Source organism: Scyliorhinus torazame, chromosome 5 (assembly GCF_047496885.1).
Source record: "Scyliorhinus torazame isolate Kashiwa2021f chromosome 5, sScyTor2.1, whole genome shotgun sequence".
In the NCBI taxonomy this organism is placed as follows: domain Eukaryota; kingdom Metazoa; phylum Chordata; class Chondrichthyes; order Carcharhiniformes; family Scyliorhinidae; genus Scyliorhinus; species Scyliorhinus torazame.
In genome coordinates, this window is record NC_092711.1 from 82,808,112 (window position 1) to 82,823,642 (window position 15,531).

Genomic DNA, 15,531 nt, shown 5'->3' on the forward strand with positions numbered 1-15,531 from the left:
TTGGGAATCTGAACACCTAAAAACTTGAAGCACTCGACCCTTTCTACTTCGTTCCCATTGACGTACAGTGGCATGTTCTCCACTACGCTTCCTGAAGTTGATGATAATCTCCTTCATTTTGTTGACATTGAGGGAGAGATTATTCTTGTTGCACCAGTTCACCAGATTCTCTATCTCATTCCTGTACGTCATTGTTTGAAATCCAACCCACTACGGGGTCATCAGCAAATTTGAAAATCGAGTTGGAGGGGAATTTTGCCACACAGTCATAGGCGTATAAGGAGTATAGTAGGGGGCTGAGGACACAGCCTTGTGGGGCAACGGTGTTGAGGATGATCATGGAGGAGGTGTTGTTGCCTATCCTTACTGATTGTGACCTGTGGGTTAGGAAGTTCAGGTTAGGAGTTCAATAGCAACAAAATCAAATCCCTGCAGTCACTTGTGAACTCGCTGGTGTCTCAGCAGGCTGCCAGACTGTGTGAATATCTTCCCACATGTGGAGCAGCTAAACGGCCTGTCCCCTGTGTGAACCCGCTGGTGTCTCCTCAGGTGGGATGAACAAGTGAATTTGTTGCCACACTCAGAGCAGGTGAATGGTCTCTCCCCAGTGTGTATTCGCTGGTGTTTCTGTAGGTGAGATAACTGAGCAAATTGCTTCCTACACTCAGAGCAGATGAACGGCTTCTCCCCAGTGTGAACTCGCTGGTGTACACTGAGGTGCGCTGAAGTCCGGAATCTCTTTCCACAGGATGCACAGCTGAACAGCCTCTCCGCTCTGTGAATTCGCTGGTGACTTAGCAGGTCAGAGGACCCAATGAATCCTTTCCCACATACAGGACAGGTGAACGGTCTCTCCCCAGTGTGAACCTGCTGGTGTCTCAGCAGATTGGATGACTGAATGAATTCCTTCCCACACTCAGAGCAGCTGAACCGCGTCTCTCCAGTGTGAACTTGCTGGTGTCTCTGCAGGTCAGATAACTGAGTGAATCCCTTCCCACACTCGGGGCAGGTGAACGGTTTCTCCCCAGTGTGAAACCGCTGGTGTGTTAGCAGTTGGGATGACTGAGTGAATCCTTTCCCACACTCTGAGCAGGTGAATGGTCTCTCCCCAGTGTGACTGCGTCGATGAATTTCCCGCAGGGCTGGGCAACTGAATCCTTTCCCACAGTCCTCACATTTCCACGGTTTCTCCATTGTGCAGGTGTCCTTGTGTTTCTCCAGGTTGAATGACCAGTTAAATCTTTGTCCACACACAAAACGTGTACGATCTCTTCCCACTGTGAATGGTGTGATGTTTTTGCAGACTGTAACGAGTTAAAGCTCTTTCCACAGTCAGTTCACTGGAACACTCTCACTCGGGTGTGTGTTGTGTGGGTCTCAGTGCTTTTCCAATCGCACTGATGTTTCCACGGTCAGTTCACTGGAACACTCTCACTCAGGTGCATGTGTCTAAATGCTTTTCCAGTCACATTATGTTTGAGGTCTTTTCCCACAGACAGAAAAGATGAATAATTCCTCCCAATTCAAAGTCAGAAGATATTCAGGTCCTGATGAATCGAGTGACTCTGCTGGATCTTTGCGATATTTGATTTGAGTTTCCCATCTGCAAATCCTCTCTTTCTAATTCTCTGCAAAAAGAATTTGCAAAATTCATCACCCAGGAATAGGAACATAGAATTCCAGTTTCTATGGAACACTTTTTCATCCTTTCATTACCCCAAATCTGCAAATTCCTTTCTCACTCTAAATGCCTTTAGATTAAAATTCTCCTCATTGTGTTCACATTTCTCCATGGCTTCATCACCCATCTCTGCAACCGCCACAAACCTCCAAGATATCGGCGCTGCTCTAATTCTCTTTTTAATTGTTCCACTATTACTGACTATACCTTCAGTTCTCTCATCCTCAAGCTCTGAAATTCTCTCCTTACACCTCTCTGTCTCCTATTTTCTCATCCTTTAAGACACTGGAGTATTGCTAAAAGGACGTCTGTCAAAACCCTTTTTAATGATATACATAATAACTTATTGTCACAAGTAGGCTTCAATGAAGTTACTGTGAAAAGCCCTCAGTCACCACATTCCGGCACCTGTTCGGGGAGGCTGGTATGTGAATTGAACCCGCGCTGCTGGCATTGTTCTGCATTACAAACCAGCTATTTAGCCCACTGTGCTAAACCAGCCCCATCAGGACATCGGGGCAGACACAGAAATACCAAATTTTAAAGATTATCAGTCAGGCTCTTCCACTTCCGAGAAGCTCCATATATTCATACTCGGAGACTGGAATGTGTCCAGGAGAGGGACCTCTTCTGAAAATAAACAATGGCATAGATGACAGCTCCCTGCTGCATTGTCCATGGAAAGGTCCTGACCAGTCAGAACGGAGTGTCCGACCAATCCACACCTTTTCCTCCTGCAGCATCAATTGTTGTTTGCTTTGAAATTTGGTATTTTTGCATCAATCCGGATGAACGCAACATGGGCGTGGGAGTGGAGAATCACGCCCCATGTCTCTTTTATTTAGCAAAACTTCAGTACCACTGAGTGACTATGGGTTTACAGTTCTCCTGTTGCTGATCTGAAAGTCCCCATGAACGCGCATTTTATGAATGATTCCCACGGGCCCTGATGCAGTCATTGCCCTGCAGAGATGGCGGAGGCGCATGCGCTTTGCTACATATTGCCCCAATAAAGATGGAGGCCGCGCGTGCGCTTTGATGAACATTGCCCTAGAAAGATGGCGGCCGTTAAAATCAGGAGCAAAGTCTCGGGACCGAGCAATCCCGGGACCGAGAGTATATTCAGGGTTCAGTGTCCATTTAATTAATTTATTAAGTCTCTCTAACATACCCGTCGGCTCTATCTCGGTCCAACTGTTTATTTTCGGCTCTGGATCTGCACTCCGCCTTTAAAAAGCTGCTGGCTCCTGGTCTGAATGTATTGGCTGCGCATGCTCCAGCACAATGATTGACATCGACATCGGACCAATAGGAAGAGGGGGCGGGACTGGTGATGCTGGAACGCTGGTCCTCCAACCAATTGGAGTGAATGAGGGGCGGGGCTAGGAGAAGCATGCGCTGTGCGATTTCTGGGTCAGGAAGAAGGCGGTCAGGTTGAAAGTCCAGCGGAGAAAGGGGCCGAGTGCAGGAGAGTGGACTGGGAGGGATTGTCAAACACTCGGTGCAGGACTGCAAACCCGAATTACAAAATCCTGGCGCCGAGTTTATACCGAGTGTTTGGAAACTCGGAGATTATAGGGGAAGGATTTACAAACAGCAAAGTCAAACCAAGAAAAATGTCTCTCAATTCCTACCCTGGACACACAGTGATGTCCTTTTTATTGTAAAGTCCTTTTTACAGAATATTAAATGGGATGGATTTGCAGCGGGACACTTAAACCAATCATTACACGCAGGACCTGACTGAGTCACTCAATTCATCAGGGTGTATCGCAATTTGTGGAAGGAAAAGGTTTGCATCATAGTGAGGCGGTCATGGAAGATTGTCCTGCTGTCAGCATCACAGTGAAGCAGACTGGGAAGAGTGTCCTGCTGCCAGCATCACAGTGAAGCAGACTGGGAAGAGTGTCCTGCTGTCAGCATCGCAGTGAAGCAGACTGGGAAGAGTGACCTGCTGTCAGCATCACAGTGAAGCAGACTGGGAAGTGTCCTGCTGTCAGCATCACAGTGAGCATCACAGTGAAGCAGACTGGGAAGAGTGCCCTGCTGTCAGCATCACAATGAAGCAGCCTGGGAAGAGTGTCCTGCTGTCAGCATCACAGTGAAGCAGACTGGGAAGAGTGTCCTGCTGTCAGCATCACAGTGAAGCAGACTGGGAAGAGTGTCCTGCTGTCAGCATCACAGTGAAGCAGACTGGGAAGAGTGTCCTGCTGTCAGCATCGCAGTGAAGCAGACTGGGAAGAGTGTCCTGCTGTCAGCATCACAGTGAAGCAGACTGGGAAGAGTGTCCTGCTGTCAGCATCGCAGTGAAGCAGACTGGGAAAAGTGTCCTGCTGTCAGCGTCACAGTGAAGCAGACTGGGAAGAGTGCCCTGCTGTCAGCATCACAATGAAGCAGCCTGGGAAGAGTGTCCTGCTGTCAGCATCACAGTGAAGCAGACTGGGAAGACTGAGGGGATGTGGGAATTGTGGGAAGGGATTCAGGACCCCTTCTGACCTTGAAAAGCACTGGCGTTGTCACTCTGGGGAGAGGATGTTCACCTGCTCTACATGTGGGGAGGGATTTACTATTTCAGCCCATCTGCTAACACAGCAGCGGATTCACACTGATGAGAGTTTGTTTAAATGCCCAGACTGTTGGAACTGCTATAAAAGTTCTGGCGAACTGATGTCTCATCAACGTGTTCACAATGATGAGAGCCTATTCAGGTGCTCTCGCTGTGTAATGGGATTCAAGCGATCATCTCAACTCGCTGTACACCAGCGAGTTCACACCAGGGACAGGCCGTTTACCTGCTCCAATTGTGCAAAGGGATTCACTCAGTCAACCGACCTGTTGCCACACCAGAGAATTCACACTGGGGAGAGGCCGTTCACCTGCTCTGATTGTGGGAAGGGATTCACTGTCATCTAACCTACTGGTCCACCGGCGAGTTCACATTGGGGAGAGGCCATTTGTCTATTCCAAGTGTGTGAAGGGATTCACTACCTCGTCCACTCTGCTGAGACACCAAAGAGTTCACCACGTGCAACCAGAAGTCAAAATCCAGGAAAATATTAACACCCAAATCAGCAAGTATGGACTGATATAAAATTTATTAATGGTAAATCATCTTTTATTAATACAACTTTTTTGTGGATGAGGTTTGTGCTGTAGATGGTGTATACAGGAACTTTCAAAACGTGTTCAGTAGAATTGAAGTTTATGAATAAAGACATAACAGGGTCAACAGCAGAAAGGATACAAAATTATTGAGAGTAAGACTGCACAGTTTATTTCTAATAGTATATTATAAAATACTTTCAATTTATACATACAGAATTGCAGAGTTAAAAATATGAATTGATTAACAGTCCTTTAAAAATAGAAATCAGTTAACAGCCCTTTGTCATCTGCTAACACACTAACGTCTCTAAGAGAAGGATATATCTAAACATAGAAAATCCTGAAGTATCTCATATCAATTTCTAATACATTTCGAAGAAGTTCAATAGAAACATACTTACAAAATCCACGATGGTCTTTGTTTGACGAAGCAGGCTGAGGAACAGAACTTTGACTGCACTCTTAGCAGGAGAGAGAGTGAGTACCGATTCTGTGAATCTGCCTGTTTACATACACATTTCTTCCTATTTGGTGTATGGCTTGTGTAATGTGGTCGGACAGGGAGTTGTTCGAGACACACCTCTACTTTTCTCTATTTTTAATGTGTCAATATTCTTCAATATATAGATGTCCAGATAGCCACTGTTTCAAATGGCATTCTCAAGTGTCTAAGGTTCCATAGCTAAGAAGGAAGTTTGCTTCTTTTATTCTACTTGCTATCTCTATATACCTTCAAGTGCCCTGGCTTGTGGTGAGAATTGCAGGAAGGTAATTTGAAGAATTTATGGGCTGTTCTGAAGCCCTGCATTTGTCTGAGGTGACTCAATGATCCCAGGGGACATCGAAAGTTTTTGTAGCTCCTACTGACTTTTGAAAGACCTTTCTCTTAAATTGTTTTATTCCACTTAGAATTAAAACACATGGTATATTAATTTCTGCTGCTTATACATGTCCTTATTCTAAAGCAAATTCTGCAGACAGTGTGATATCCATCACTAATGTGGTTGACAGCAAAATACAACTCCTGAAGTCACTTGTGAACTCAGTGGTGTCTCAGCAGTTTGGATGATTGAGTGAATCCCTTCCCACACTCGGAGCAGGTGAACGGCCTCTCACCAATGTGAACCTGCTTATATGTCATGAGGTGAGATGTCCTCAGGGCGTTTATATCCCTTCCTGCAGACTGGGCATTTAAATGCTTCCTCACTGTGAACCTGCTGGTGTGTCAGCAGACTGGATGACTGAGTGAATCCCTTCCCACACACAGTGCAGGTGAATGGCCTCGCCCCAGTGTGAACACGCTGGTGTTTAGAGAGTTGAGATGATTGTTTGAACCCAGTCTCACAGTGAGAGCATCTGAACGGTCTCTCATCAGTGTGAACATGTTGATGGAGCATCAGTTCCCCGGAAATTTTATAGCATTTCCCGCGGTCTTGGCATTTAAAAGGTCTCTCCTCAGTATGAACCAGCTGGTGTCTCCGCAGGGTGGATGACTGAGTGAATCTCTTCCCACATTCCGTGCAAGTGAACGGCCTCTCTCCAGTGTGAATTCGCTGGTGTTCAGTGAGGCCAGATGATTTCCTGAACCCAGTCCCACAGTGAGAGCACCTGAACGGCCTCTCGTCAGTGTGAACACGTTTATGGTGCATCAGTTCTCCAGAACTTTTATAGCACCTCCCGCAGTCTGGACATTTGAAAGGTCTCTCGTCAGTGTGAACACGTTGATGAGACATCAGTTCTCCAGAACTTTTATAACTCTTCCCGCAGTCCAAGCATTTAAACGGTTTCTCCTCAGTGTGAACACGTTGATGACGTATCAGTTCCCCAGAACTTTTATATCATTTCCCACAGTCTGGACATTTAAAAGGTCTCTCGTCAGTGTGAATACGTTGATGGGACATCAGATCGCTAAAGCTTTTACAGCACTTCCTGCAGTCTGGGCATTGAAAAGGTCTCTCATCAGTGTGAACTCGCTGGTGTCTCAGCAGGTGGGATGACTGAGTGAATCCCTTCTCACACTCAGGACAGGTGAACGGCCTCTCTCCGGTGTGACTGCGTCGATGAGTTTCCAGCTCAGACGGGTGATTAAATCTCTTCCCACAATCTCCACATTTCCACGGTTTCTCCCCGCTGTGATTGCATTTATGTTTCAACAGGTCAGATGATTGGTTAAAGCCTCGACCACACACACAGCACGTGTACGGTTTCTCTCCGCTGTGAACGGGGCTTTTTTCTTCCATGTTCAAATTCCGATGATATTCAGTTTAGGATAAAGTGGGCGATGGCATCAGACCCAAATGTGATATTGGGTTTGAGTTTCTTGACCGCAATCCTCCCCTTCTCACCTGTGAAATTGATTCAAAAGAGAAAAGAGGGAGTGAAACACACAAAGACAGGTTGTGAAATTGAGCATAATGAAGCTGGTCATTTGTGGGACCATCATTGGGAAAAAGTGACTGAAAACTGTCAGATTGTCGTAAAAACCCGACTGGTTCAGTGACATTGATCAGAGATGGACCCTTCCAACTGAGGGAGCGGTGAGGGGGGGAAACAGAGAGAGGCAATGAGAGTAAGAGAGACAATGTGTGAGAGAGAGATTGAAACAGAAAGAGAGGGGGGGGGGATCAATGAGAGAGTGGGATAGGCAGGACAGGCAATGAGAGCCGAGAGAGAGAGAGAGGCAATGAGAGATGAGGTTCAAAGAGGGAGAGAGAAAAATAAATGGAAATAGAAAAAGAGGGGCTGGGGATGGACTTCATATATCCGGGATTATTTAATTCCAGCCTCTTGAACATTTCCGATTTTAATCACTCCACAATTTTGGTGACCAGTCTATCAGTTACCTGGGCCCCACGCTCTGGAATTTACTCATTAATCGTCTCCCCTCACTATCCTCATTAATCCTCTCCCTCTCACTACCTCACTATCGTCATTAATCCTCTCCCTCTCACTACCTCTTTCCTCATTAATCCTCTCCCCCTCACTACCTCACTTTCCTCATTTATCCTCTCCCCCTCACTACCTCACGTTCCTCATTAATCCTCCCCCTCACTACCTCTCTTTCCTCATTAATCCTCTCCCCCTCACTTTCCTCATTAATCCTCCCCCTCACTACCTCACTTTCCTCATTAATCCTCCCCTCCTCACTACCTCTTTCCTCATTAATCTTCTCCCCTCACTTTCCTCATTAATCCTCTCCCCCTCACTACCTCACTTTCCTCATTAATCCTCCCCCTCACTACCTCTCTTTCCTCATTAATCCTCTCCCCTCACTTTCCTCATTAATCCTCTCCCCCTCACTTTCCTCATTAATCCTCCCCCTCACTACCTCACTTTCCTCATTAATCCTCCCCTCCTACCTCGCTTTCCTCATTAATCCTCCCCCCTCACTTTCCTCATTAATCCTCTCCCACTCACTACCTCGTTCCTCATTAGTCCTCTCCCTCTCACTACCTCACTTTCCTCATTAATCCTCTCCCCCTCACTACCTCGTTCCTCATTAATCCTCTCCCTCTCACTACCTCACTTTCCTCATTAATCCTCTCCCCCTCACTACCTCTTTCCTTATTAATCCTCTCCCCCTCACTACATCACTATCATCATTAATCCTCGCCCCTCTCAAAGGGATGATGGATTATATTTGCAAAGTTACATTGGAGAAACTGGGGTTGTTTTCCTTGGAGTAAATGGGACTTAGGATAGATTTGATAAAGGTGTACAAGTTTCTAATACGTTTAGCTAAGGCCGATTATAATTTTAAAAAATAGCTGTCCCCATTAGCTGTCGAAAAGCATTATGGGACACATTGAAGATTTTGAGCAAGATTATACAGGGGAATGTCAGGAAGAAATTTTACACAGTGGTAATGACCTGGAACTCAATGCTTACACTCAAAGACCAATAATATCCATGTCCTGATGAATCAAGTCACAATGTAAGATTTTGATGTGATATTTGGTTCAGTGTCCTGTCTGCAAATCCTCCTCTGAATGCCGTTTACAAAAGTCAGCAGTGTTAGTCCAGGATAGAAATTGCAAAGGGATAAACATTTCTCTTAGTTTAAGTTTGCGGTGTGTAAATCGCCTTTCTAACCGCTTGGAAAAGGAGTTTCCAAAATCCATCATAATCAGTCCAGGATAGAAATTCACAACATTCCCTCCTCGCCACCCTGGCCCAGGATGCCTGCTCATGCTGCCTACTCCACATTGTCCCTCGTCATTGTCAGCAGCCCCTGGACTCCAGAAGGACATCTACTCAGGGTTGTGTGTTTCAGCCATGGGTCTTCATGTGACTGAACAGATCCACATGGGGCAGGACATAAACAGGGTAGATAGGAAGAGCTTTTTTTAAAAAAAAAATATATTTTATTCAAGATTTTTTGGCCAAACATGACAGTACATTGTGTATCCTTTACACAACAATATAACAAGATAAATAACAATGGCCAGTTTTAAACAAAGAAATAAATAATATATAAACAAAATCAAAAACAAAACTACATGGCAACTGCCTTGTACAAAATAAATACTCTCCAGAAATACAATCCAACAATCCAATATACAATTACCTATAACAACTACCTATACATATTATACATATACACTAACATCCCTGAGAGTCCTTCTGGTTCCTGCCCCCCCCCCCCCCCCCCCCCGGGTTGCTGCTGCTGTCTTCTTCTTTTCCATTCCCTCTATCTTTCTGTGAGGTATTCGACAAACGGTTGCCACCGCCTGGTGAACCCTTGAGCCGATCCCCTTAGGACGAACTTAATCCGTTCCAACTTTATAAACCCTGCCATGTTATTTATCCAGGTCTCCACACCCGGGGGCTTGGCTTCCTTCCACATCAACAGTATTCTGCGCCGGGCTACTAGGGACGCAAAGGCCAAAACATCAGCCTCTTTCGCCTCCTGCACTCCCGGCTCTTCTGCAACCCCGAATATAGCCAACCCCCAGCTTGGTTCGACCTGGACCCCCACCACCTTCGAAAGCACCTTTGTCACCCTCACCCAAAACCCCTGTCGTGCCGGACATGACCAGAACATGTGGGTGTGATTCGCTGGGCTTCTCGAGCATCTCGCACACCTATCCTCTACTCCAAAAAATGTACTGAGCCGTGCTCCAGTCATATGCGCCCTGTGTAACACCTTAAATTGTATCAGGCTTAGCCTGGCACACGAGGACGATGAGTTTACCCTACTTAGGGCATCAGCCCACAGCCCCTCCTCAATCTCCTCCCCCAGCTCCTCTTCCCATTTCCCTTTCAGCTCATCTACCATAATCTCCCCCTCGTCCCTCATTTCCCTATATATGTCTGATACCTTACCGTCCCCCACCCATGTCTTTGAGATCACTCTGTCCTGCACCTCCTGCGTCGGGAGCTGCGGGAATTCCCTCACCTGTTGCCTCGCAAAAGCCCTCAGTTGCATATACCGGAATGCATTCCCTTGGGGCAACCCATATTTTTCGGTCAGCGCTCCCAGACTTGCAAACGTCCCATCTACGAACAGATCTCTCAATTGTGTTACCCCTGCTCTTTGCCATGTTCCAAATCCCCCATCCATTCTCCCCGGAACAAACCTATGGTTATTTCTTATCGGGGACTGCACCGAGGCTCCGGTCTTTCCCCTATGCCGTCTCCACTGCCCCCAAATTTTCAGTGTAGCCACCACCACCGGGCTTGTGGTGTATTTCTTCGGTGAGAACGGCAACGGCGCCGTCACCATAGCTTGTAGGCTAGTCCCCCTACAGGACGCCCTCTCCAGCCTCTTCCACGCCGCTCCCTCCTCTTCTCCCATCCACTTACACACCATTGAGATATTGGCGGCCCAGTAGTACTCACTTAGGCTCGGTAGTGCCAGCCTCCCCCTATCCCTACTACGCTGCAAAAATCCCCTCCTCACTCTCGGGGTCTTCCCGGCCCACACAAAACTCATGATACTCTTCTCAATTCTTTTGAAAAAAGCCTTCGTGATCACCGCCGGGAGGCACTGAAACACAAAAAGGAATCTCGGGAGGACCACCATTTTAACCGGCTGCACCCTCCCTGCCAATGACAGGGACATCTGTTCCACCAACCGCGTTAAATTTAGCCTATGCAATGTACCCCAATTCTTGGCTATCTGGATCCCCAAGTACCGAAAGTCCCTTGTTACCTTCCTCAACGGTAAGTCCTCTATTTCTCTGCTCTGCTCCCCTGAATGCACCACAAACAACTCACTTTTCCCCATGTTCAATTTATATCCTGAAAGATACGAACAGCTTTTTCTCGTCAGTAGTGAGGTCAATAACCAGGGGCATAGAATTAAGATAAGGAGGAGTTTTCGAGGGGATTTGACGAATCTGAAGAAGTGGGTTCAAGAGAACAGGATTCATTTCCGTCATCCCTACTCTGCCACCGCTCTGTCTCCTCAATAAGACATTGGGACTCAAAGGGTAATGTAGTTTGATGGACAAGTTGACTCCATTCTGAACAATGGGGACCAGGCACGTCCCAATCATTCAAAACATTGCCCCCAACAAAGCTGGCGACACTGCCAGCGTTCGGTTGCATTGCCCCGAATAAAGATGGTGGCCAATAATGGGGGCCGATCACGAGCAGCTGTGGCCCCCACTCTGTATAAATGGAAACCGGTAGGTTCTTATTTGGGGTTTAAAGTTTACACAACATGTTTAAGAAGCCTCTCCAGCCACCTGTCGGTCCTTCGCTCCTTCAATTCAAGCAAAAATACACTTTACCAATTGTGAATCCGGACATGAACTTGCTCTCCATCGCCATTACTCACACTGCGCATGCTCCAGTCACATTGGCTCCGCCCATTATACATTCCGATTGGTCGGAGGACCAGCCACTCCCTCTTGTCCTCCAGGAATGTGCCTTTTCCTATTGGTCCAGATCAACCGTCAATCACTCCCCGAATATTGTGATCTGAGCATGCGCAGTGCGGCAGAGGAAGCCGGATACCAGTGCGCATGCGTATTGTGAGAGAGAGAGAGAGTTTGGATCATGCGCAGTGTGATTGATGGCTCGGCACTTGTTTGTCCCAGAGAAGCGGAGTCAGCGTCAGACGGTGGGTGGGATGATTTTGAAACACTTAGTGGATCCGCAAACCCTTCACCATCATTGTCAGCTCCCTGGTTTGCAGCTGCGGGGCTTCTCCCTCCCGGGAACAGGCCCAGGTTAACGGGCACCATCCTGCTTCAGACACTGGAGGATGGTTCACATCAGAGGATGGGGGAGGGGGACAATAAATAAGAGCTTACAATTTGCACTCAATTCAATGAGGACTCTGATCTCTGGCAAGAAAGGAAACCCTGGCAGGTGGGCGGGGAGGATTCACAAACACCCGCTGGAAGACCCAAACTTTAAACCCAAGACCCATTGGTTTTATTGTCAGTCTGCAGACAGGAGCTGGAGAACTGAACCCAGGCAGAGGAGAGGGAGGGAGAAAACTGGGAGTGGAGGAAAGAAATGGTGCAGATGGTGAGATGGGTTTGGATTTCAGCCCAAGGAGGAGGGAGAGTGTGTGGGACGGGGATTTACAGGCCTCTTTACAGTTCTATCATTCTTGTTTTATTTATAAAATCAATTCCACAGGATATTAGGAGAGGATTTGCAGTCAGACATCAGAAACAACATTTCAAGATCTGACAGCTGCTCCATTTATTGAAACCTATCATCGGAATTTGAACATGGAGCGAAAACGCACCGTTCACCAGAGTGAGAAACCCTACACATGTTCATTGTGTGGCCGAGGCTTCAGCCATTCATCCGGCCTGTCGAGACACAAGCGCAGCCACACCATGGGGAAACCGTGGAAATGTGGGGACTGTGAGAAGCAATTCAATTACCCATCGGAGCTGGAAACTCATCGCCACAGTCACACTGGAGAGAGGCCATTCACCTGCTCAGTGTGTGGGAAGAGATTTACTCAGTCAACTGCCCTGCTGACACACCAGAGGGTTCACACTGGGGAGAGGCCATTCAGTTGCTCTGAGTGTGGGAAGGGTTTCATACAGTTAGCCAATCTGCTAACACATGTGCGAGTGCACAGGTGATTGGAGAGTTTGGATTCTGTTTCTAATGCTGCCGTTAATCACACTCAACCTTGTTCATTTTGATAGTTTGAGTTTGTTTCTGCTGATGTTCAATGTTATTTGGTTCGTGATGGTTGTGCTGTGGTAATGTCACTGGAATAGTGATCCTGGGTCCCAGAGTAATCCTGTGTGGACATGGGTTCAAATTCCACCACACTACCTGTAAATTCAATTACTAAATCTGGAATATAAAACTGGTCTCAGTTATAAATCATTGATTTTATTGTCAGTTCGCAGATGTGAGCTGGAGAACTGAACCCAGGCAGAGGAAAGAGGAGTGTGGGTTGGGGGGGGGAGAGAAAACTGGGAGTGGAGGAAAGAAATGGTGAGATGGATTTGGGTTTCAGCCCAGGGAGGAGGAAGTGTGTGGGGGACGGGAATTTACAGCTTTGGGGGAACAAGAGAGGAAAAAATGTTCCAGAGAAACTAGAATTGTCTGCTCTGGATTTCTATTTGATGAATCATTTTAATATCTCAAATGCAAGTTTGTTCCTTTGAAGGTCTCTTGCTCTTCCCTGTATCCCCCATCCTCACCTCCAACAACAAGTGTGAGGAACCCATGGAGCTTCTTTGTCACTTAGATTGAGACAATCTGATCAGCTGCCTCTGCTGCTTCCCTCCCTTCTGCCAGCCAATCGGGCTAAACTATCTCCAAAGTTCCTCCGTTCCAGAGTCCTGAACTCACTTCTTTCTCTCGTTTCTCTCCCCTCACATCATCTCAGGTCCCATCATTTACATTAGGCCCACCTACTGCTCCATCGACTAAACGGCAGATGAATATACGTGTATGCAAACAGGAATGGGTCATTCAGCTCCTCGAGTCTGCTCCATAATTTGAGAAGATCTTAGCTGATCTGATAGCCTCAAATCTACTTTCCTCTGTATCCCCTATAACTTTGACTCCCTCGTCCATCAAGAATCAATTTAACTCTGCCTTTAAAAGTATTCAATAACCCTGATTCCACCGCTCTCTCAGGAAGAGAATTCCACAGACTAATGTCCCTCTGAGAAAACATTGCTCCTCCTCTCTGTGTTAAATGGTAGACCTGTATTTTGAACCTGACTCCCAAAGGTCTCGTCTCTGCCACAAGGGAAACCATCCTTTCAGCATCCACCCTGTCCGATCCCCTCAGGATCTTGGATGTTTCAATAAGATCACCTCATTCTCTGAACCTCACTGGAGACAAGCCCAAACTGGCCAATGTTTCTGCATAAAATAAACCCCCTCATCCCAGAAATCAGTGGGTGTGAACCTTCTCTCAACTGATTCTAATGTCATTATAATCCTTTCATCAGTAAGGAGAACAAAACTGTGCCCGTTATTCCAGCTGTGGCCTCACCAACACCCTGTACAACTGCAGCAAAACATCCCGGCTTTTACATTCTGTTCCCCTTGTAATAAAGAACACTTGCTAATCATGCTAACTCATTTACGCGACTCATGTGACAGGGCTCCCAGATCACTCTGTCCCACAGAGTTCTACAACGTCTCTCCATTTAAATAGAATCCTCACAGTGCAGAAGGAGGCTATTCAGCCCATTGAGTCTGCACCGACCCTCTGAAAGAGCAGACTACCTAGGCCCACTCCCCTGCCCTATCCCCATAACTTCGTAACCGCACCTAAGCTGCACATCTTCTGACATTAAGCGGCAATATTTAGCATGGCCAATCCATCTAACCTGCACATCTTTGGTACAGTACACTGTGCAAACAGAACACTGCTTTTCATAGAATCATAGAATTTACAGTGCAGAATGAGGCCATGCAGCCCATCCAAGTCTGCACCGGCCCCTGGAAAGGGCATCCTACATAATCCCACGCCTCCACCCTTTCCCCGTAACACCACCTTTTGGACACAAAGGGGCAATTTTATCATGGCCAATCCACCCAACGTTCACATCTTTGGACTGTGGGAGGAAACTGGAGCACCCGGAGGAAACCCACGGAGACACGGGGAGAAAGTGCAGACTCCGCACAGACAGTCACCCAAGGCCGGAATTGAATTCGGGATCATGGACCTATTTAGACAGCAGTGCTAACCACTGTGCCCCGTACTGCCCCATTCTGCCAAAATGGATACGTTCACCTTTTCCTACATTATCCTCCATCTGACTGAGATGACCTCTGGATTACAGGGATGTTGAATGTGGGAGACTGGCGGGAGTGGGTTAGGATAGTTAACTCTGGAGGTAACAGGTAAGCTAAAGTCGCCATAGTCCCTGATGACCATAGGCTGCCTTCCCCTCTGAAGGGGAGATTTGACTGGAGGTGATTAACCTGAGTATCACCACACCTCAGGCGAGGGGCAGGGTTGAGAAGGCAGGGCCCACATGAATAACCTCAGCCGGTACGGGAATTGAACCTACACTGCTGGCCTCGCTCTGCATCACGAGGAATGGGTGATGGCTTCGGCACCCAATCAGCTGGGAATAGGGTAGAATTGGGTGATGTGACTGAGGTGGAAATAGGTGATCTTTGTGATGATGTGGATATGTGGTTGGAAACACAGTTTGAGGTGAAATATGTTGCTGTGGTTGTGAATGTTCTTGTTTAGCCTCAGTTTTCAGAGAGAGCGATGGAATTTATAGTGGGGACTAATTAGATTGTAACCAAATTGTGACTAACCGGATGTCAGACAGGTCAGGACG

The 15,531-nt window shown here is 47.0% G+C and overlaps 1 protein-coding gene, 1 long non-coding RNA gene and 1 pseudogene across 2 annotated transcripts; 1 reads left to right on the forward strand and 2 right to left on the reverse strand.

Annotated features, from left to right (window-relative positions):
* Positions 1-72: 72 nt before the first annotated feature.
* On the reverse strand, positions 73-2,991 carry LOC140418686 (uncharacterized). The gene is made up of 2 exons (XM_072502255.1): positions 2,853-2,991; positions 73-1,628 (listed from the first exon to the last, which is right to left on the reverse strand). Exon 2 carries the CDS (start codon positions 1,192-1,194, stop codon positions 436-438), a length of 759 nt encoding a protein of 252 aa, XP_072358356.1. The 5' UTR covers positions 1,195-1,628; positions 2,853-2,991; the 3' UTR covers positions 73-435.
* LOC140418696 (uncharacterized) lies at positions 2,989-13,076 on the forward strand. The gene is made up of 2 exons (XR_011945244.1): positions 2,989-4,784; positions 12,383-13,076. It is a non-coding gene; the product is annotated as an uncharacterized lncRNA (long non-coding RNA).
* Positions 5,917-15,531, reverse strand: part of LOC140421355 (uncharacterized) — a 21,925-nt pseudogene continuing 12,310 nt past the window's right edge.